Source organism: Ammospiza nelsoni, chromosome 1 (assembly GCF_027579445.1).
Source record: "Ammospiza nelsoni isolate bAmmNel1 chromosome 1, bAmmNel1.pri, whole genome shotgun sequence".
NCBI classification, from domain to species: Eukaryota; Metazoa; Chordata; class Aves; order Passeriformes; family Passerellidae; genus Ammospiza; species Ammospiza nelsoni.
Window position 1 is genome coordinate 59,465,200 of NC_080633.1, and position 23,162 is coordinate 59,488,361.

At 39.7% G+C, this 23,162-nt stretch overlaps 1 protein-coding gene across 1 annotated transcript in view; it reads left to right on the plus strand.

Annotated features, from left to right (window-relative positions):
- Positions 1-6,806: 6,806 nt before the first annotated feature.
- Positions 6,807-23,162, plus strand: part of TGFBR1 (transforming growth factor beta receptor 1) — a 40,005-nt gene continuing 23,649 nt past the window's right edge. The window contains exons 1-4 of the mRNA XM_059476347.1: positions 6,807-6,997; positions 14,002-14,253; positions 14,635-14,877; positions 20,819-21,049. Coding sequence (XP_059332330.1) covers positions 6,910-6,997; positions 14,002-14,253; positions 14,635-14,877; positions 20,819-21,049 — 814 coding nt within the window. The 5' untranslated portion in view covers positions 6,807-6,909. The remainder of the gene's footprint in view (positions 6,998-14,001; positions 14,254-14,634; positions 14,878-20,818; positions 21,050-23,162) is intronic.

Here is a 23,162-nt window from a genome sequence, read left to right on the forward strand (position 1 = left end):
TCTTTCTCATCATTGCATAATTTGTCATTTTATTCAAATAAATCTTTAGCCTATTTTTGTTTTCTTCAGTTTTTATTTCTGAGTACGTACAAACTCCATTACCTGATTTAAAGGAAAAAGCAGCTTTTTAGAACACATTACAAAAAAATTGCGTACAATTTTCTTGGGACTGCTCAAGGTGCAGCACCTTTAGAGTGAACTCTAGCTATTGATTGCAAATAAACAAGTGAAAACTTACAGAAAATACTGCTTAGAGAGACTACATCAAGTGGATTTTGAAGCAACCTTGTATAACCTTAACTGAGATAGAAAGTTTCATGCTATCACCTCAGGCAGCCTACAGCCACATGCACTGAAGAATGAGAGTGGATGGGGAATATGTATCAAGTCTAGAAAAGCTGCAGCAAAGCAAACAGTTCCTATAGCACCTGATAGAAGAACCTTTCTTTTCTCTGATTTTCAGTTTGCAGGGTTAATAAATCAGTTTTATATTATTTTATTATATTTTAATTATATTTCAAATATTATTTTATTAAATATTATTTTATTAATTTTAATTAGTTAATTAATTAAATGTTATTTTCTCATCTCTTTCTTTTTTATTTTATTTTTATTCTGAGTTTATACTCTACTGAACAAAATGTTTGAACAACAAAGTGAAAGATTTTTTTAAAAACTTCATTTTTTGAAATCTTTTTCAGGATAATTGATATTTAATCCAAGTTGTGATCTAGATCCCCAAAACTAATTTTGGGGTCTTAGCAGCTTGTCACCACAATTCCCACTTCCCACTCTAGGAAATTTCTTGTCTGCTATGAGCCTTTGTTCCATGGAAGAAGAAATCAAGCTTGTCAACACCACAGTATGCCTGCCTGCTAATGGGTACACAGAGAATTGCAGTAAGAAAACATCATGATCTGTGCATTGTCAGAAAGACATTAACTTTTGGTAGATTCCAAAGGGTGCTCTTCCCCACTCTAGGCAAAATTGAGTCCAGTCTCTGGAGGAAAATGGCTTTCCTTGATAAGCAGAATGATATACGTTATTACTTGCACCATCAAATTGGAATGGGTAGTGTCCAAGCAGGCAACAGCTTTACCTCCCCAGGAAAGGAAATATCCTTTCTTAGTTAGAGGCAAGCTACTTTAACACATGTATCTTTGCTGCAGTTGTAGGTGAGATGCCCCTGCCATTTCAGAGTTACCAGAGTTACAGAGTTATTTCAGCAATGTAAGGCCTTCAAACAAATAATAACAAACAGTCTCAAGTAATTTCCAGACATGGTTGATGTCAGCCTTTTTGCTTTTGGCAACCACTCCCTAAGCTACTAGTCTCCCTAGTCACTGCTATGTTTAGCAGCATGTCTTGGACTATACACTTCTTCCCTACTTCCATCATAAATCAGACCTCTCTGTAAGGACACTTACAGTCGACACCACTCTCTTTGAATAGATCATACCTGATTTCAAGTGAAGCTGCACTAGGACACATGTAATAAACCAGCTCAGCAGCTGATGGACTCTACAAGCTGGAATGAAACACTAAGTTTAAGGAGTTTAATTGTTATCACTGCTTAAAGAACTTAGGACACTATGCCATGTCCACCAATCCATTATCTGTGAAATAAGGGCAGGGATCAAGAAGCTACGTCGCTATGTGGTGCATTGCAAGGCTGCCCAGCTCATAGCTCTGGGATAAAAAGTTTTCCACAGTGAATTAAAAGCAAAAAGGGCTTCATACATCTTAAGCTGTAAGTGGCCTTCAGTTAAAGGAGATGATTAACTGTGTATTCAATAACTAGGACCTCACAGCATTTAGTTCTGGAAACATTGATGAGTCAAATCAGGCAATGTTTATAAGAGCTATAAAATGAGTAATTCTGAATGTTTTATAAAGCAGTGACTTCAAAAAGGTAATTCCTTTTGCTTGTCTCTGATTTAGATCACAGGCCTTTGTGAATGTGTCTGGTTTGTGTACATACAGAAACTGCACACTAATAAGCACTTTGATATTTTCTGTCTCAGTTTGACTAAAACTGTTTGGAAAAATCAAGGGCTAGGTGGGGAGGGCAATGTTGGGGTTTTCTCAATAACTTATTCTATTTTGGTAAATGTTACACATTCAGTACTTTTCCTCTTGCTGAGTTCCTTGGTGAAAGTAATTTGTAAGTATCATGATGCACTGATGGACTCATGTCCAGTTGTTCCAAACAAGCATAACATTTAGCTACTTAGCATGGATAGAAAACTGTATAAATTGAGTTTAGTGCTAAAGCAATAGAAATAAAGGTGGTTTTATTTTTATTGCTTTAGCACTAATTGTGCATACATTGTTTGTGAGACAAAGATTCTTTATTACCTTGATACAGTACCTCTTACACCAAAAGACAAATAAAACTTTTAGTCATCACCATTAATACTACTTCCTATCACACTTCCATATACTTTTAATTTAAAATCTAAGGAAAAAAAATTTGTGTCCATTTTTGGAACTAAATCAGCTTATAAAACAAGAATATTAATATCTTTGATCTGTCTCAAAGACTAACCTATAGAACAAATTGGTTTATATAATTGTCTCTCTATCCACTTGTCCCTTTCTAAAATGTCTTTTATTTCAATGCCCTACATAGTTTCTTACTTTGTGGAGCACAGAGTTCCAGTAGTACAGAGTTCCATTTGAAACTTTCATGCAGTTGCAATTCTTTAGTTTTACATCTTCCAGAAGAGAAAAGAAAAGCAGAAGTAGTGTTCATACACTGACAATAATTCTTGCAGGAAATAAAAGTAGCATTAGGTAAAGATTAATTATTTCATTCTCTCTCCCTGTGGGTGCTGCATATGTGTATGACCGTCACATTCTAGTACAGAAGAAAGAAATTAATCAGTGTTTAAATTGCAGATATTCCCTGTGTAATAACCTGATTTACTCAATCTAAAAAGGAAGGATTTTTCAAATCTGTCCTACCAATTTGATGATTTAAACAAATCTCATAAATCCAGATTGTTTGTCTTTTCTGTGTCATCTTGCTTTGTGCTCTACCTTGCATTAAAAAAAATTATTGCTTTTGTTGCATATTTCTATAATTGGAATATAATTATATCACAAATCCATTAGTTTATTAGAAAAGTGAAGCTAGGAAAAATGGGGGATTTGCCTGTTCTTTAAATTTATGTCCACTGATGACATTATTTCCATCCTCAGTGAGTAGTCCGTAAGAAGTGCTTTTAAGGGTTCCTTTACAGGAAATACTGAAAAATTATATTTAATTCATCCAGTTAAAATGTCATAAACATACAATGGTCATGCATTGTTTTCTATTGAACTTGGCAAATTTGTACTGTGAAATTGTTTCTTCATGCTATTTTGGCAGGAAAAGGCCAAGCAATTATTGCAATTTTGAAGAATCTGTGATCACAGAACAGTTATTTTCTTCTTAAACAAAATATTTCTTTACAGAAAGGCATATCTTGGAAACTGTTTTACTGACTGTGTCATTGTCTGACTTAGCCTCACTTGACTAACTACCGTGTTTAGAGGATGAAAATAATCAGATGCAAGCATCAAGATCTCACTTTCTTTGGATTGGCATTCAATTTGTTTGCAGAAATAATGATTTAAATCTTTTCAGGCCCTAATTTTTATTTTGTAATTTTTATTTAACTGCTCCATTTTGTATAGCAAAACCAAAGGCAGATTTTGTTGTTACCAAACAGGACATGTAACATGAATTACTTTGCACCTTAACCAACGAATCCAACCTCTCCTAAAGCCCTCCTAAAGATGCCAGGTACTGCCCAGATGAGCAAACCCCCTGCTGCACCAAATGCAGTTATGAAGGAAGGGGGACAACTAAATGTTGAAAAGGGGAACTGACAGCAGAAGATCAGTGGAAGAAAGATGATAGAAAAACACCAGGATGAATCTTCCAGTGATAAGGGGGAGCTAACAGGGGAAGGTGCCAACAAGAACAAGACCCAGATGTCTACCAGAGCCCATCGAATATCAAGAGTCTGTATCATAATCAGAAGTTCTTACACCCCACTTTAACCAAGACCAGAAGCTCCAGTCCTAAGAATCTGGACACATGGAAGCATAGCAAGAAAAGGGGAGTGTCGCAGACATTTTTTCATAGAAATCCTTTCTTTCAGATTTGTCCGTCTTCTGGGAAGCAAGGGCCCCAGAAGAAGAATGTAAACAATGATTATCAGCTGCTGTGAAATGCAATAGGATGCACCTGTGATTGGTTCGTGTTCCATGTGTACCATTAAGGGCCAATCACAGGGCAAGCTCTCTGGAACACAGGGACAGAGAACTCTCTTGTTTTTAGATTCTTTCCATTTTAGCTTAGCTTAGCAAGCCTCTGCAACTTCTCTCTTTATTCTTTTTAGTATAGTTATAATGTATTATATATCATATATCAATAAATCCAGCCTTCTGATCAAGAAACAAGATTCTCCACTTCTCTCACCCCAGTGACCTCCTCAGGTCGCTGTAATAGGGGAGGTTCTGGACATGCAGAACCCATTTTGGTAGCTTTGCTTCTGGCCCACATTTACTTTGGCTTTTAAATCTAACTTACATAATATCAGAGAGAGGAACCCAGGGATCAGGACGGGCAATGACTTAATTTTAGATATTTCTTCTGTAGTTGTCTTTACCTCATGAGTGATATGAAAGAAGAGCGAGGCCTGGCAAAAAATATTTCCTTTGTAGTGGCACTATTGGAGGTGACCTGAATCCATCTTAGCTGGTGAGTTGCTACCTGCAAGTTATTGATTTATTTTAATTTTTCTGTGTCTGTCAGCCAAATGTCACTCAGGATGTTAATTCAAAATGTTCCCTGTAGGACTGAACTTGGAGCCCTGAAAAAAAATCCTTCACCATGTTCTGCTTACTGCTCCCTGCCTTCCTTCAGAGATATAGTCTGTGATCCACCCTTAAACCCAGATCTGCAATGGGGAAATGGATAGTGGAATTTTTTTTCCCCTGAACATATAACTTCCTTAATTTATAGTTTCAATGCTCTATATGAATTTAAAAGTGGTCTTGGGATTTGAGCAATTTAACTGAGTGCTTCAGTGTTTCTTTCTGATGCTAATATATTTATTTGAGGATTAGCCCTCTAAGTATTTCTACATATGGATAACTAAGAACATGTTTGCCAGGTATTGTTGGCTTCAGTAATTCATTACAGCATGAATCTATATCAAATCCAGATATTTGGTTCACCTGTCATGAAGTGCATGTCATTAAAATGTTATTTTGTGAGAGAAAATATAACTAGGATGTGTTTATGTATTACACTGGTCGTTGTTCAGAGAGAAAGGGGAAGAGAATGAATTAATAAATATTTGCCTCACTTTGGACTATGATATTATCAAGATTCTTATCCAGGTGAAGTGTAGTGTAGGAGAAACAAGGCTTCTTGTAAAAGGAGTGTTGGCTGAACAACTGCTAGTGAAAGGGAGGCAGGAGATCAGAGTGCCATGGCAGTGAATATGGTTCTAGAGAGCAGGGAGAGTGCTGTCCTGAACACTGTGAGCTGGGAACGCACCATCGGGCAGAGATAGTGCACAGGGCTTGCAACAGCAACTGCAAGTAATGTGGAAAAACATCTCTGATCTTCGTGACTTGGCCTATGACGGGAGGGTCACACTGCATGCAAAACAAGCCACAAAGGGAGTATAAAAGCATATGCTGAGACACTCTACACTGATTCAGGATCTGGATACCACAGTCAGATATTGGAGCTGGCGTGGCAGGTGGATTCCCAGAGCAAGAGGTAACTGCTGGGAGAGTGGTTACCTGATCCCAAGAGGGAAGAGGAAAGCCTCTCCTCCTGCTCTGCCACCCATGCAAAGCTAATAAAGCTGTGGATAGAAGCGCCAACATCAGTCACGGTCATTTTCTTCGCGAGGTACATCCTAGTTTCCTCATGTTTCAAGATTCAAGGTGTAACTCTGTATTTGGGTATTTGGACTGCGCGAGTTTGCTTCCAATTCCCAGGTAACTCCTGAAGTTACGTGCAGACTGTGCCGTAAACTGGCAGCTACACCTGTCGCCCAGCACCGCTCTCCCGTCGCACGGGGACAAAGCCTGTGGGCTCAGCGCTGCGGCTCCGGCTGCTGCGGGAGGGCAAACCCTCCGCTCCGGAATGGAGGAGCGGCCGCAGGACTGGCCGTGGGAGCGCCGGGCTGTCCCGTGCCGCCGGGAGCGCGGGGAAGGAAGGAGCGGCCGCTGCCCCGTGCCGCGGCCCCGCAGCGACCGGCCCGGGGCTCCGCACGCTCCGCCTGCCCACCCGTAGTGTCTCCCGGGAGGAGAAATTCCTCCGCTACCGCTCCTCTCTCCGCTCCGGAGACAACTCGAGGGCTGCCCACAAGCACTCTCCCTCCACCTGCCCTCCAGCGGGGTCGGTGCTCCTGGGGCTCCGCAAGGCAGTGCTGCCAGCGGGTCCCGCCCCGCTGCTGGCAGCGCCTAAGCCGCTCGCGCGAGCGCTCCCGGAACGCCCAGAGACAGGGCAGTTCCAAGCCCGCCATCCGAGTCCCTTCGGCATCCGCGCCGAGGGGACGGAGCGGCCGCTCTGCCACCGCCACCTCACCACGACCCTACGGGGACGCCCCCGGCCCCGCCCCGCCGGAAGGGGGCGCCACCGCCCCGCCCCGCGGCCGCGCGGGTCGCGCCCCACTCCCGCCGCCTGTTGTTGTCGGGGCTGCCCACGGCCGCCGGGGGGCGGGGCTGGGGCACGGCGACCAATCAGGCGGCGTCGCCGCCGCCGCGTCGGCGGCATTCGCGGCCGGAGCGGACCGGGAGGGTGCACGCAGCGCGAACGCCGCGCCGGTCCCTGGGCGGGCGGAGCGGGCGCGCGTCGCGAGGCGGATCCCGGCTCCGGGGAGCCGCGGCCAGGACATGGCGGCGGCCGCTCGGCGGCCGCGGCGGCGTGCCTGGGCCGTGCTGTGCCTGGCTGTGGCCGCGCTGCTCAGCCCCGCGGCGGGCGGTGAGTGCGCGGGGGGGCGCGGGAGCGGAGGGAGGCAGCGGGTGCGGCGGTGGCGCCCGGGGTGGGTTGTTGGGGGTGCGTGAGGAGAGCGGCGGGGGGCGGCGGGTCCCCGCCGGTTCCTTTCAACAACATGGCGGAGGGGCCGGCTGGGGCGGAGTCACCTCCCCCCCACCCCCGGTGTCCGAGCCCGGCGGGGACCGGTCGGCCCTTTGTTGGCTGAGAGCGGCGGCGGCTCCGCGGGAGGGGCAGCGGGGATGGCTCCCTCGGCCCCCGCCGCTACTTCTTCGCCCCCGCTGAGCAGCGCTTCGGGCGGTGTTAGCCCTCGGTAACTTTCTATCCCGAGTCTGCCCGGGTGGGTGCGTGTGGCCTTGGCCCGCGAAGGCAACTTGGATAACTGGAGCTGGTGGACATCCGCCGCCTGTCTGTCCGCCAGCCCCTGAGAGCCCCCCCGGCTCCCGGGCGAGGTGTAACGGCAGGAGCGGCAGCCCCGGGCCGCCGCAGGGCGCTCGCAGCCGTGCCCGGGAGGAGCGGCCGGCGCAGAGACGTGTTGAGTGTCCCACGTCGCGGAGGAGGTGACAAGGGGCTGCCCCCGCTGTGCTGCACGCCGCAGCGCCGTGTGCCGCTGGCGCGGTGGTGGGGGGGACAGGTGAACTTTTGGTCCAGCACGCCCTTGCCTCTGTGCTCGGCGAGGATCGAGCCGTGTGAAATTAAATCTTTGGGTGAATATTGACAGCGAAACGGTTGTGTTCCTCCCGTTTCTTGTACCTGTGGTTTTTTGCGTGAGAGATTTGATGTCAGAGCTATGCTGTTGCAGAGCTAATGCATGAAACATTGGAGTGCTTAACAGTATTCATAAATACAAGATTTGGGTAGTTTTCTTTTTTCGTTTTGGCTTTTTTAAATGTCCAGGTTATTCTGCGGTTAGCAGTTTGGGACATATGGCCTAATAGATTGTATATTGCTTTGGGTTTTAAAGAGGAAGTGGAGAAGCACCACAACTTTTTCAGTTACAGCTTTGAGACATCCCTCAGTCTGGATCTATACCATGCTGTACATAATTCAATCTAAAATGGTACTCATGCTGAAAAAAAAAGTTACTTAAAGCATCACTTGCTGTACTGAGATGTAGTGTTAATCACCCATATTCTTACTGAAGACAGTGCAAGTTCTCTGATGTGGAAACAGTGAAATAAGCTTAAGTTACCCATGGGGTGCTCTTGTATTCTTGAAAAGGTGCGGCAGGCTTTAATAATTTAAAGCTTTCTTACATAACACATTCAGTTTAGATGTTGAAGGAAATTTTAGCTCAATTTGAGCTTTGAGGTTTTTCCCTTTTACTGCCTCCCATCAACAGTTTTCCCTTAATCTGAGGCATGAAATTAAGGTCTAAAAGCTTTGTGTGAAAACAAGGCAACAGACTTCCATACAAAACTTTATGGGTGGAAGTTATGGCATACTACCTTTTGTTTAAAAAAAGAGAAATCCTCTATGTTCAATGGAATTGGGAAAAATCCAGGGTTCCTGATCCATAACTCATCCAGAGGCCCTGGTATAGGTAAGGCAGTTAATTTGCCTGAACATTGTGGTCTGAGTTGATAAAGTAATTCAGGGTATGATTTGGCTACTGGTACTTCTTTTTGTGGGTTGACAGAAGTTGGGCATTTTCTGATTGCCTCTGCTGAGGCTGTTCTGCAATGTGCTGATGTTACTGTGTGGATGAGTCGACTTGCGAAACGGTTTATACAGAGGTCAGGCATGTAATGAATCCCAGCAGCTAGCTGAACAGTAGAGCAGCCTTAATTTTTAAGAGAGTCTGAAACTAAGCTTTTTGGTTCTCGCTGTGTAGGCCATAGTCTTTAGTCTTTTGAACTTCTGGGAAGTCACCACTTGGAAACTCTTGTATTCAGACGATTGCTTCTAACTGCAAACAAAGATAGCAATCTGATTGATACGGTGGAATAAATTTAAAAGTACAAGTAAAGATCTTTCTGTTTTCATAATGCTTGTGAAATTATTATCTGAGCTTTTAATTTTAGCTTTCTCCAGTTAGTTTGGTTGTTTTAAGTGCATTCTTCTACCGAAGAAGAAACAAATTGTTACTGTGTCATGCTCTAAGAGGGATGAACATATCTCTGGGTAGTATTTTGGAGAGAGGACAAGAAAACTAAAAGTGCCATTTGGCACCTACATTTTTACAGGGAATAAAATGCCACTTTTTTGAAGTTGGGATTTTACACAAGGTTCTAGCATTACTTGTGAGTTGTGGGTACTTAATAGTAGTTTGTCTGTTTTGAGTGCATCACTTTGTTTGACAAGACCTGCTGTTTGCAGGAAGGAAGTTTTGTTTAACAAACATGGATGAAATCTATGTAAAAGTTTTCCTGAAAACTTGATACCCAGTGCTGTTATTTTACAACAGTGAAACTTAATTAGTGCCTCTGTGAGAAAAATGTGTTAGTGAAGGTCATGAACTATTGTGGTTTTGAAAACTGTACCTATGCCTCAGATATTTTAAGAAACAAACCTTTTTGTAACTTGAGCTAAAAGAGTTCGTAGATGAGTCAGGTGTATTGTTTGATGGGATTGTCTGAATTACGGACTCAGAAGCTGACTGTTGCGCTGTTATGTATTAAGCTTTTTTTCCTTTGGAAAGTTTTATTGGACAGGGAAAGACCAACCAGTGAGCACTACATGTAGCCCTCTTGCTCATATCCCTAAAAATCTGGTTTTGTCTCTTGCACATCATAGCCTTGCTCCTTTATCCCTTGAGCTTCTGCATCTTGTGGAACCAAGAAGTGTGATTGCTCCTCTGATGAAGTTCTACTTTCTGGTGAAGTTTTTGCTTCAAAATTTGTATTTTGCATGTAGGAACATTTATAATATCCCAAGAGAAGTGTCTTTTCAGCAAAATGTTGTTTTTGGGTGTTGCAACTATTTGTCTTTTTTTAAATTTGTAAAACAAAGATATATATCATTAAAGTATTAACTGTGAAATTGTTAATTTTTTGCAATAAGATGTGAGTTTGAGGGTTTTTAGATCACCTCACAAGTTTTAACTTCTGTACTGCTCCATGTTAGCATCCTTTGGAAGACGATGTCTCAACTTACAATTTCCAACTAAGAATTCTTTGGCTGAAGGTGCTGTTCTGTGCTAAACTGTCTGGTTGAAGTAGTGATGCAGGATGTAAACAAGTGTTGCATGGGGATTCAATGTGTTTTATGTAACTAAAAAAGGTTTTTCTGCAATTTTCTGTCTTCAGAAAGGCGGCAGATACAAAAAAAGACTATTTCAGTAGGTAACAGTCTGGTTTTGATACAGATTTGTAAAAGTTAAGTGGATAGAGTGTACTTAATTCTCTGTTCACATTTTGTATATAGTATTAATACCTGAGCTCCTGGGAGCCAGCTGATTTTAGGTCTTGTCAAGCTGCATAATTTCAGTGTTTCATTTATGCAGCCAGCTTGCTTTACCCTCACTAGGGGGTTTCCAGACTATAACATTCATGTAAGAGAGACTTGGTAAAGGAAAGGCAAAATTGTCAAACTCAGAGTCTGAGCAACTACACAGGTAATGGTATTCAACACAAGATATTAATCTTGTGGTATGAGATATGAGAAATATGCTGTTGATCACTTGTATGACATGATACTGTCATAATGCACACACCCCCACTTTCAGAACAGTGTTGTCTCACTGTTTCTTTTGGGATAGTCAGTCTCAAAAAGCAGACATTACTATGTAGAGTGGTAATGGTGCAGTGACCAAAATGCAATGTACAAAGAACTGCATTGCTGTTGACCCAATTTCTGCTCTTGGCTATGTCCCTGATTGTCTGTATGACTTCCAGTGCATTTGTTTAGCTGTTTGTACTGTCATTTCCCCAACCTTGTATCATGTAAACAAACATGAACTTTCACTAGTTGGTAGTGGAGTTTCATGCTAGTAGTTCCATCCAAAAACTATTATAATAATTTAAAAAAAAATAGTTCTCTGCCGAGGACAGGCTTGATTAAAAACTTTTTTATGCTTCTTCAGTAGTTGTGAAAGTGCTCTTTGTGGTAGTAGATTTAAGTGGTGTTTACCAAATGCATTGAAATGTGTTTTACCTGAGAGATTACTGGCTCTGGAAGATCAGCTTTCATCAGAGTTCTCAGTTTCTCATCTCTTTCTGTTATCATTCCATACTAGAAATGTATGTATTCATTAAAGTGAGTATGGAGATCTGACTGGTTTCTATCTGAGTTTTTAAAGTTACTCTAAGTTTCTTTGAGAATAACAGAGACTACTTGGTTGAAAAGCAAAACATTCTATCTCCAAGAGGACAACAATATGGGATTCTTTTTTCTTTTCTATCAGTTATAAGTGAAAACACTTATTTATAGGAATTAAATGATTTAACTACAGTTGGTCTTTGACTCGTCATGCTGATGTTTAATAACATCTATTATGTGTTCATGTAGTTGTAGTTTGTTCTTTACACACAGATAACTGGAGAATGAGACGTGGGCAAGGATATTCCAACTCCTTTTTTTGCCTCCTGGTACAGATTGTTGCTGAAGATGCTGAATTAGTCTACCTTGTACTAAAACGTGGAAGATCTACTGTTACTTGCTCGAGTTGGAAGGCATGAAGAACTGTTAAGTGGCCAGAGTGGGAAGGGGCCTGAAGCATTTTCAACGAGTTGGTTTATTGGGTTTTTTTAAGAGTGTGTCCACTAGAGAGCAGCAAAAACCTGTGTTCCTAGAAGCTTTGCTATTCAGCTGATTAGGCATTGTTTTCCCCTCTTATGGGAGGGGGAGAGTAGCTTCAGAAGGGAGTAGTGATTTATTTAGCCGAGGAAATAATTCCGATGTGTGTGACAGTGGATTGTGTCTTGTCAGGAGACGAGAAGATAGTGACATCAAACCAGAACAAAAGTGTAAATTTTATCAAATTGCACTAAGTGGGTATCCTATAGCAAGAGAGAGGTGGGAACAAAGTGAATGAGGAAGATAGGGCACAAAATACTTTCTTTAGTCATGGCTGGAACAGTGTGTCTCTACAGCCTCACAAGATGAGGAAGACGAATAAGTGTAACAAGGGCAACTCAAATGTAATTTTTCATTTCAAGTAACTTGGCCTCTGCACAGTGACTCAATGTAAAAATGTCTGACCAAATATCTGTCTCTTGCTGTAGGCATTCAGATGCATGTGCTGTTGTGATGAGCGACAATTACTGTTTAAGTAGAAAAAAGTCATGGATTAAGCAAGTGAGATAAAGGTGTGCTCACTTTAAGAGTTGAAAGAAATAGCGTGTGTAAATATTTTAGGAAATTTTTAATGGTTTGGATAGATTGAAAAACATTTGTTCAGGCAGAAATTACCAAAGGGCCAGCAACATGAAAATGTTAAATTTTCTTGTTGTTAAACTGAATAATAAGAGTTTCCTTACTTCCATGATGAGGCAGGGAAAGATGTGCAAAAAGTGGTGCTGTTAAGCTTTACCTTCCTGAATGCCAGTTTTCATTTCATCTACCTTCTAATTATTTTTTTCAAAAGTCTTCATAGTAAAAAAAAAAAAAAAAATTCTAATCCCATTTGTAGGGTTTTCTTCCTCCCTTTTTCTCACTGGTCTGTGTGCTGGTGAATCTCTCTGAAACAGGGTTATCTTTCTGTAGTGGGTCCTAAGAATTTGATCAAATCTCTTCAGTAATAGTAGAAGATGATTGGCAGTGATATGGTTTGATTCAAAATCTTGGGGGAAGGGAATGTTTTAAGAGAATGCAGTCTCAAAGTTTGAATCCTGAGAAACATGCATATGTATTTGAGATCAGACTGCCATTTATTTAAATCCATGATAACCAGTGACAGAGAGGCAAAATCTAAGGCAATCCATGTGATTATATTAAACTCCTGAATTTAGATGAAATGCCAGATTTCAGATTTGGGGGACCTTTTGATTGACACCTGTTAATCCTCATTCTTTTGGTGTGAGTTTTTGTATGTAGCCTTGAAAGAGTCTATTTTTATGGCTCAGGACATTTTTTGGGTTTTGATCATAAATGTTGAAGATTTTAAATTTGTCTACGTTCTCTATTTTAATGTTTCTGTGTGCATATACACAAGTTCTAGGCCAGCTTTTGCTCTTCAGTGTTGAACAGGTGGACTCAAGATGTATTGATAGTTTCATTGTTGCTCCTGCACTATTTTCTGCATGGATTTGGTGTAAATGCAGGAAGGAGTGCAGAAAGAGCTTAGAAGTAGTAGTCTTCCTTCTCCAAGAACTTCTGCAATGTGAAGAATGAAACCTGATCATCATAGGGTGATTAGCCTGTCATTGCTGCTTCCTTCCCCATGCTCTCTCCTTTACTACTGCAATTGATAGCTTTAGTAAATCACCACCTTCAGGAATGTAAGAGAGTGTTTTCCTGTGGCTTCATAAATAACAAATCTAAACCACACTCTGCTTCTGTGAAAGGATCATGCAGGGTTTGGTTTTTAATGAGGATTAAGCTGGTATTTGCCCTTTTGGCACAAAATGGAAACCATCAAGTAATGCATAACATACTAATCCTGGGTAACTAGCAGCATCCCATTTGTCACTTACTTGAGCTGTACCTGTGGTTACTGTCGAAAAAAAATGGCATTATTTGTATTTGGTTTGAAAATAGCAGACTTTCATGCAGTGTTGTTTTGAAAGTCTAGAATTTTTGTAGGAGGAACTGTAGTGGTGCTTCTTTACCTGGAGGAACAGCTCGGATTTTAGCCTTTGTCTTTTAATACATTACTATGTAAAGAGAGAGGACTTCAGATCTAAAATTTACTTTCTTTCACTCATCTCCCAATTTTATTGTCCCATGAAAAGGTCGTGTAGCATTGTTGTTTTTTTAGTGTTGCTGTTCTGCGTTTATGTAACCAAAAGAGCCTCCTAGCACTCTGAATTTGTATTTCTTTAGTCATTTAAATTGCTTCTCAGCTCGGAACATGTACCAATAATAACATTAATGCTTTTTTCTCAATACAGAATTGGAGTGTTACTGCCAGCTATGTACAAAAGACAACTTTACGTGTATGACAGATGGAGTATGTTTTGCCTCAGTAACACGAACTGCAGACAAAATAATGCGCAACAGTATGTGTATAGCAGAAATTGATCTGATTCCCCGAGACAGGCCTTTTGTTTGCTCGCCCTCCACCAGAGATGGAGTCCATACTGTGTCTCATTGCTGTAACACACCTCTCTGCAATAAAGTAGAACTTCCAATTCCAACACCAGGTAAGGGATTTGGGATTTTTGCTTTTTTGTTTGATTTTTTTTTTTTTTCATTTTTTCAAACAACATTCTGTAAGAGTGGAAGTGTAGGTAAATTTGAAGGCCTAAAGTACACCTTAGATTCTGTAAAGACAATTTCATGGTATTTGAATAAGAGTTATCTTCTGGATATGGATGTTAGGGACAGTTTTGAAGACTTAATTAAAATGTAAATAAGTACATTGCTTTTGTCCTTTTTAGTACTTTGCTTCTGAAAAAAGTTACTGTGCAAAAGCTTTAACAAATGCATTAAAATAATTTGAGTATTGCTGTGGGATACTATAAGTTTAGTAGAAAAAAGGGAAATTAATCGGTTTTATCATTTTCTTTTATTTTCTCTTTCAGGCCCTACTCCAGAAAAACCAGCTTCTAACCTAGGACCTGTGGAACTGGCTGCTGTCATTGCTGGACCAGTCTGTTTTGTCTGCATTTCGCTGATGTTGATTCTATACCTTTGTCATAATCGTACTGTAATTCATCATCGTGTGCCAAGTGAAGAAGACCCTTCATTGGATCGTCCCTTTATATCAGAAGGAACCACTTTAAAGGATTTAATTTATGATATGACAACTTCAGGTTCTGGGTCAGGTAATGGGACACTTCTAGTAGTAATTACTTTGTGCGTAAGAGCCTTGTAAGACATCTAGTTTTTTTAGTATTGTCAAATATACTTAAACTTCTAATTAACTGGTGAAAATACTAGAAAAGCAATTTCCTGTACATTCAGTCAACATCAGTGAAGATTCAATGTATGGAAATAAGTGAAGAAAAAGAAACACTGAATTGTTACTGCCCTTCCTTATTCTCAAAGTAGGCTGATTTATATAAATTATATAATTCAGGAAATATCACAGTCATCTGTCGTAAATGTTTTGTGTTCTGTAAGGCTGTCACCTTTTTTGTTCTGTACAGCCTATCTACACAACCATTTTCTGTGGTTTTTAGATAATTTTGTGAAGGGTATTTTTTAGCTTTCAATTGAAAACAAAAAATTGTGTATGAAGAATATTGTGAGTTAATATTTTAGCCAGTTCTTCCCTTACAGAAGATAATTTTCAATTGAAAATAGCATTTCTGTGTATAGAATGGATGCAGTATGCTGATCATGTCTGATGAATGTCTGTCCCTTTATTTTGCGGTTTTTTGTTTTGATTCTGACTTGAAGAGGTGTTGCTCTGGGAAGATGAAGCATTACTCTGTTCACTGCATAGAGTTTCAGCTATTGTAACTGACCATTAATTGCTTATAGGATTATGGTGGTCTCTGAAATAAAAATGTAGTTTAATAGGTGTTGTTAGGGGATGATATGCCAGGTAAATCATTGCATAAATTAATGGATCTTTGGTCCATGTTAGGGAGAGAGACATCAGTTTGTGTACTGCAACCTTTTACCAACCTTCTACTATATAAAATTTAGGTAACTTAATACTGAAAATATTTCCTACTACTTTCAAACCTGTGTGTTGAAACAACGATGCCTTTTCAGAACACTTTCTACAAAGAAAGACTCTGATTCTCAATTGCTGCATCCTTTTTTTTTTTCCTCGGAACTGGAAAAAAATTAAACAAAACCCAAGTATCGAGGTTGTTTTTCCAAGGACAGTAACTGGTAAAACTGTTTAGAGTCCGTTGCTTTGTCAAATAAAGTTATTGTAACTTCCTGAACATATTTAAAATCTAGATCAAAAGTTCATTTTAGTCATATCTTTTCTAAAGAAGGTGAGTTTGCACTAGATGTGTATGTTATTTTTTCAGCTGAGAAAGCTTTTATGTGTTCAATAAGATTTGATCCTGGTAAGGGTAAGTTGTTTTCTGGTTAGAACTGGAGTTTTAGTAATTTGTGTTCATATCAATTTTCTCATTTACTTGCAGAAGTAGCTAAGTCAGATAATGAAAGTGGTTAATAGAACTTCCAATGTATTGGGCTAGAGCTTGATAAATGCAAATGCTGGACTTAGGTCTCCAGTTTTGTTTGTTCTAGGAAGGATAGACAGTAGTCAGAGATGGAGATAATATATAGGAGTCAGAGATTTACATATCATGGAATCCAGGAAAATGTGATATATATAATTGTTACACTATTAGAAGTGTGACACTCTTACTTAATGTCTGCAGATCTAGACTTTTCCTAAGGAAGGCTGAAAACAATTTCTTATTAAAATTCAAACTTAGTTGTTAATTGGTCTTTTCATTCATTATCAGGAATAATTCTCTGTTTTTTCTTCTGGCCTTCTTACCTGTGGTTATTCTGAACCTCTCTTTTTGTTTGAGAACTCTGGAAGTACTCCTTCAGAATAAGCTCTTGAAAAGCAGAGACTCCAAGTTAGAAGAAACTTATGATTATTCCTCTGGAGCACATGGCTAGAAACTACTGACCCTTCCTTTGCCTATGTGCAAATTACTTTTTAAGTAAAAGGAGCATGCTAGGGAATTGCTAAGCTTTCACAGCTGAATTCAGGGCACTCAGGCTGGTGTAGACTCCCAGAGCATCTGACCTACTATGGTATTTGAGCATTGACTACTGGTGAGTGCATCCAAGGAGCAAAACCAGCAAATGTGGTTGAATTTGACTTATCCCTAAGGGAGCCTCTACACTAATTTGCTTTTATGCTTGAAAGGCTGTAAAACAAGGCAGAATGTTTCCTTAAAAGGAATCTTTTAACTTCAGCTGCAGTGAGTTCCATGTTGTTGAGCTGTTTGTAAGACCAGAATTAGCCTTATTTAGTGTTCTCTACTTTGCTTTGATTATGACAGTGAAATAGGAGATGCTTCAGGTACTTACTTTCTATACTGTTATTGTGTGTATTTGCAATGACTTGTGTCACTTTGTCTCAGAATTAGTCAATCAATGACTATACAAATTCATGGTGCCCTAGTACTTGAATTGATAACTTTTGTGTCCCCTGAAGTATGCCTACAGCATTTGAATCTCATTTAAATGTGTATTTTAATCCAGACTTTGGGTATAGCACATTTAAAGTTGAGAAGACTGTACCTTTATGGAATAAACTGGAGGTAGAGATAAGGGTCTCCAAAGGGAGAAGAGTTAGAGCTGCTGGTTAAAACAGTGCTTAGCCCTGTCAGAAACTGAACTGTCTGAAAGGGATGGTGTTGGGACAAGAGGTTGCCAAAACACAATGGAAGCGTACAAAACAGGCAAAATAATCCAGACTCAAGAGGTACAGCTAAGAACGTGTTTTGTTTGGTGACGCAAAAGCCACATTCCACTCTTAAATTCATGCTGAGAGACCAGAAGAGCTCATAGTAAAATAAAAAGGGTTCTACCAATTTTGTTAATTCAGTATTCTCTGATGAGAAGTGTATAAAAGAGAGAAATAATCAGAGCTCTAAAAATGAGCTTCCTGTTCAGACCAAAAGGGAGGAGGATTCATTTGTTGCAATGATGAATAGTAAGCTGCTATTAATTATTTGGTCTTGACTTAACATTAGTGTTGCCATGCTGTTCTATGACGAACAAGACCTGAAATAAGGAGATACTCCATGAAAGGCATTAATGAAACATCTAAAATACACCATTCTGGCAAAGCTACAGCTTCTAAGAGAAGGATTTCAAAGCCTCTTGGAGCTGAGAATGATTTTCAGATCATGATGCAGATCTCTAAATATCAACTACATATTGTAATGACAGATGGGGATGCCCATCTGTTACTGTCTTAACTCCCAAATGACGAAGTCACTTAGTTACAAGGGAGTAGGAAGAATTGCCTACAACAAGGAGAAGCTTTGGATAGTATTGGTAGGTGACTTCCAGCAGGAACTTAAGCTATTTAGAAATCTAAAGGGTCACAGAAATCAATGCAAAATTGAGTCAGCTGAAGTGACTATAAAGCTCCTTAAAAACTATTTTGCAATTCATAAACTTGAAGGGAATAAGATTTTCACAGTTCATGGAATGTTGGTTTTTTTATTACTCATCAGAGGAAGTCTTACGCTGGAGACTTACGAACAAGAACAAAATTCTAGCTGCTACTTTTGTTGGCTTCCTGCAGTGCTCTAGAACTTACTTCCTGAATTATCCAACTCAGTTACAAACTCCTTATGCATTAGAAAGTCGCTAAACTAATCAGAGTACACTTAATATATGAAAAAGCAAACTAACTTTCTTTTTTTGTTAGATTTCCGGAAGGATTGAGGATACTGTATGATATAAGAAAATTATGATGAAGGTTTCAGGAATAAGTCAGGTGACCATGGTGTCAAGGATGACCTAAATTCAAGGTGTCAGACACTGAGCTGCTGTTTAATTTAATATGGGCTCAAATTTTCTTGTTCTCCTGATTGGCAAACTGGCTATCATCATTCTTCATGCACAGTTAAAAGGAGGTGTATCTGAGAGCATGGAGTACAGTTGTGCCCAATGTGTATGTGAAAGGCTGAGGCTGTAGCTGTCTCCTGTGAGATACTTTTCAGGCAGTCTGGTTCACAGCACAGCAGTTGCTCAAGTTCCTGGTGATACAGACTTGTGTGTCTTCTGTAGCAAAATGAGAGAATTGCTCAGTTCCAACAGAAAGTCTATAATGAATTGCTATGAATGCAAGATAAATATGGATTCCAATCTTCTAGAAGAAGCAGTAGTAAGGGAAAGATTAGTTTCAGACATACAGAAGCAAGTTGGATCTTGTAAATATTGTAAAAATAAATATAGGAGTAAGTGGATAGATCACAGTAAGGTTTTTATCCTAGAGTGACACGTTGATTTGCTGAATGGGAGTTTGTAATGTGAAATTGAAATGCATTCTGTCTAGAAGGTTTAGAGGTTAGTATATGTTTAGCTGATATCCTTGGACATATATGTTAAATAAGGAGAGATGTCTATAAAAGGTGCAGCAAGTCGAGAGCAGTGCATCTGAAAGTGGCAATATACAGACAGTTTTCTGGTACAACTCTATGGCCTATCACCCATTTCAGGTGCACAGAATCAGCTTGTGCTTGACATATGCTTATAGATTTTGCAGTAGTGCATAAATTCTGAGGAAGAAGCTTTCTCTGGCCAATCAAGTAAAATTTCACATTATCACGGTTCAGTTTGGTCCTGTGTTGTTTTCGTCTGGCCTCTTCTGCATTTCAAAAGTCTCTCCATAAAGAATGAAGGTTAGGCTTCTCAGAAGAGCCTCTATAGTTTGGGCATGCAGCACAATTCACCTGAGGACTATTACAGCAAAAGTTTTAACTTGCTCAATGGACATTATTACAACACCTGATAATGATTAAATTGTTGGTATAGTGTACATTTTTTTTCCTTCCTGTCTTCGTGTAGGTATGTTGTCAGCATAGACCATGCAGAGAATTCCTGTAGGTGTAGAATTTTTAAGGAGCTGTTCTGAACACTCAGTGTTTTAATTTGCTCTTCTCAGACTGAGACACAAGTGTGGCAATGCTTCTAACCAGATCAGATGTTCTTCTAGTGCCGCTGTTAGCCAAGACTGTCCGAAGGTGGACAAGAATTAATTATCTGAGCTATTAGTTGGGATTTGTTTTCTATAACATAAGGAAATGCAGGTGTTCTGTCAGATATTGGAACAGTGATTATGGAATAACAGATTACTTTGTAAAGTGTTTGGTTAAAGTGAAATAATCCTATACCAAAAGAGCTTATCGTAAGCAGATAACCTGGCTGATGTTTTCATCCTACAGTGTGGTATCAGTTTGGAATCCAGTGACAAGCCCTGCAGTTACAACAGGAAAGATTTAAAATAAACAAAAACCCAGCCTGGTTGAGGGATGCCAGTGCTGCTTGTTGTATAAAATTACTGAAGTGTGCTGAAGAGGTAATCTGTGTTGAAAGCATGTAAATGTTCCAAAGCTATAAGACCTTGATGAATGTAAACATTTTTCTCAATTATAATTACAGTGAGATGCACAAGAATGGCCTGTAAAGCGGAAAGCTTGCATTACAAGGATGTTTTCCTATTTTACAGTGACTCGGGATTGCTAAGATGCTATTGGCACACCAAAATCCAAATGGGTGTGGATTTTCAGCAGTCGGTGTTGCTGATAAGTGTGATTTAACTAACTTAGAAATGGACTATCTAGTGATAAGCCAAGTAAATTAACCAGTAGCAAAAGTGCCAGGAGAGTTGTGGGCAGATCCTTTTTCCAAAAATAAAAAAAAACCCCTCACTTTCATCACTAACAAGCAACCCAAAAGAAGACCCTAAACCTGGTCCTGACTGCCTCATCATTGCTTCTTTTTTGCATTTAAATAAAACTTTATGGCTCAGCAAGTGACAGCATTCCTAACTGAAAGGAAGTTTGTGTTGTGCTTTTGACTACCATAGTAGTTTGTAGCATAATCTCCATGAGTACTTGTTAGCTGGCCTTTTAAGGGTGAAGGCAGAAACTTAACTATGTGCTTGCTAGCAGTCCTCAACAAGCAGTTAGAATGAACATACTCTCTAAGATTTTAAGAGAAATGCCCTAATAGAAATAAGATCTCATATTCAGTGTGTGGCATAAATACTAATTCTGTAGAGTCATATTTAAAGCAAATGTAAAATCTTCTTTTTAGGTTTACCTTTACTTGTGCAAAGAACAATTGCAAGAACTATTGTACTTCAAGAAAGCATTGGTAAGGGTCGCTTTGGAGAAGTCTGGCGGGGGAAGTGGAGAGGAGAAGAAGTTGCTGTGAAGATCTTCTCTTCAAGAGAGGAACGGTCGTGGTTTCGAGAAGCAGAAATTTATCAGACAGTTATGCTACGCCATGAAAACATTCTTGGATTTATAGCTGCAGACAACAAAGGTTGGTGACGCTATGAATTTGTTTTGCTGATTCTGCATCTGGTCAGAATAGGCAGTGCATGAAGGGAAAAAATGTGAGAATCCATATAACAGTAACAAAAAATAGTTTTGTTACTGCAGGAGTTCAGGGTTTGGCACATTTTTCATAGGTTTAATGAAGGAAAAAGTACATTGTCTCTTTTTTTGGAAGAATGTGCTTTGTTTAAATTTGTTTAAAATGCTTTGGTATCAAAAAGGGGATGCCTTATCTTGTGAGCCCACACATCTGCTGAATACTTGTACCTGTCATTACCTCATAGCCTAATAATATAGATGTGTGGGACTGAAAGAGATCATGTCTCATCCTGTTGTCCTCATATAAAGTAGGAGGTAGAAGATTTATTCTTAAGGCTGAGTTATGAGATGTTATTCTTTTAGAAGTCCAATTAGAAAATCAATTATAAAAATTGAATTATTTGTTTCTAGTAGTAAAAAAATTATATCTGCTTCCTGAAGCTCTCCTGATGAGCCTTTAATCATCCAGTTAGAGGAACCATTTTTTTCAACTTTGATTTGCTGTGATTTTTGGACAGATTAAAGTTTCTTGGATTTTCCTGCAATTCCAGTAAAGAGCCAAGAGTCTGACAAAACCAAGTTTTGGGTTTCTTTCATTAAGGGGAGCTAAGATATTAAGATGCTGTTTCATTCTGTTATTTTCATCTGAAATTGCATGTTTTACCACAAATGGCATTTGACTTCTTTGTGGAGAAAGCATTAGCAGAAAATTCTGTCACATTAGAGAGGAGTCAATAATTCACACACATCCTGGATTTTTAAAAGGCTTTCAGTTTTGTGGGAAATTCCTAAGTGGTTTCAGTGAGGGTCAAGTATATGTGAAAGTTCTTTTTCATTACCATTCGATGAATTTCAAGTTTCTATATAAATCTGTAGAACAGGAAGAGAATCCAAGAGATTGTGCAGAGTTCTTCTCCAGGAAAGGGTTGTGTAAGTTAACTTGCTCCTGACAGATGTTTGTGCAACTTCTTATCCTTCAAGAGCTTGCAGATCAACACAATACCAGGCAACTTTTTCCTGCAGCTTACTGTGCTTGCCAATAGAAACTGTGTTATTTTCATGCCTAGAATTGTATTTGGTAATACCATCACCTGCAAGAGCTGGAGCTTGCTCTGATTGGCCTAGGGGAGTGAGTATCTGGAGCCTGGGTTTAAAATTAGATCAGCTGCATTAAAGCTATAAATGAAGACCTATCTCTGCAGAAGCTTTAGCTTCTATTTCTCATTTAAAAGCATAAAGGATATACGCAATATCTTAGATGTAACTTTTCACAAAATCCTCTGTAAGTATATCAGTGTCTCATTTTGCCTGAAACCTCCAGATAGTTTGTCCTAAAAATACATTTGACTGCTGTAAAGAGGAGGTATGAGAAAGGTTTCCTAAATGGGTGGGTTTTTTAGATAATTTCTTGCTTGCTGGTTTGTGTTGCAGATGCTATAGCATTTGACTTGGTCATCTTTAGTTTTCTTGTAATGTAATATAATGTGATATGAAATTTTTTTCTGTTAATAGGCTTTATGTACAAAGAAGAAATCCTTAACTGATACGTCATGGCACTATTTGAGGTTTTGGGTCTTCAGAGTAAGGCTCTTGTTCTTTAAAGAGAACTAGTTGGTGTCTGGTTTTTAAAAGTAGATAAAAATGTGTTTTGAAAATGCCACTATTCTTGACTGTTTTCTAACAGTATTGCTGTCTGAGCAGAAATCTGTGTTGTTGTTTTTCACCCATCAGTGCAGAATTAATTCATAGTATAACCTTCTATATTCTCTCAGTGAGGAAATATGCACACACAATTTACTCCCTGGACTAAGAATTCAGTCCTGAATATTGAGGGAGGTTAAAACTTCAATTCTTGTTTGGAATACTTCAGGCCGCCTGTATCCCATTAAATGAGAGAACATAGAGGGACCGTTATGGGAGTAGTTCTCCCAGTTTAGCAGGTGCACCATCATGGTACTCCAAAAGGAGAAGGTGTATCGAAGCATGGCTGTAGAGAACAATGGCTTAAGAACACCAAGTGCTCCAGTGGCTTAAGGAACAATCCTCCATTGTAGATGCTG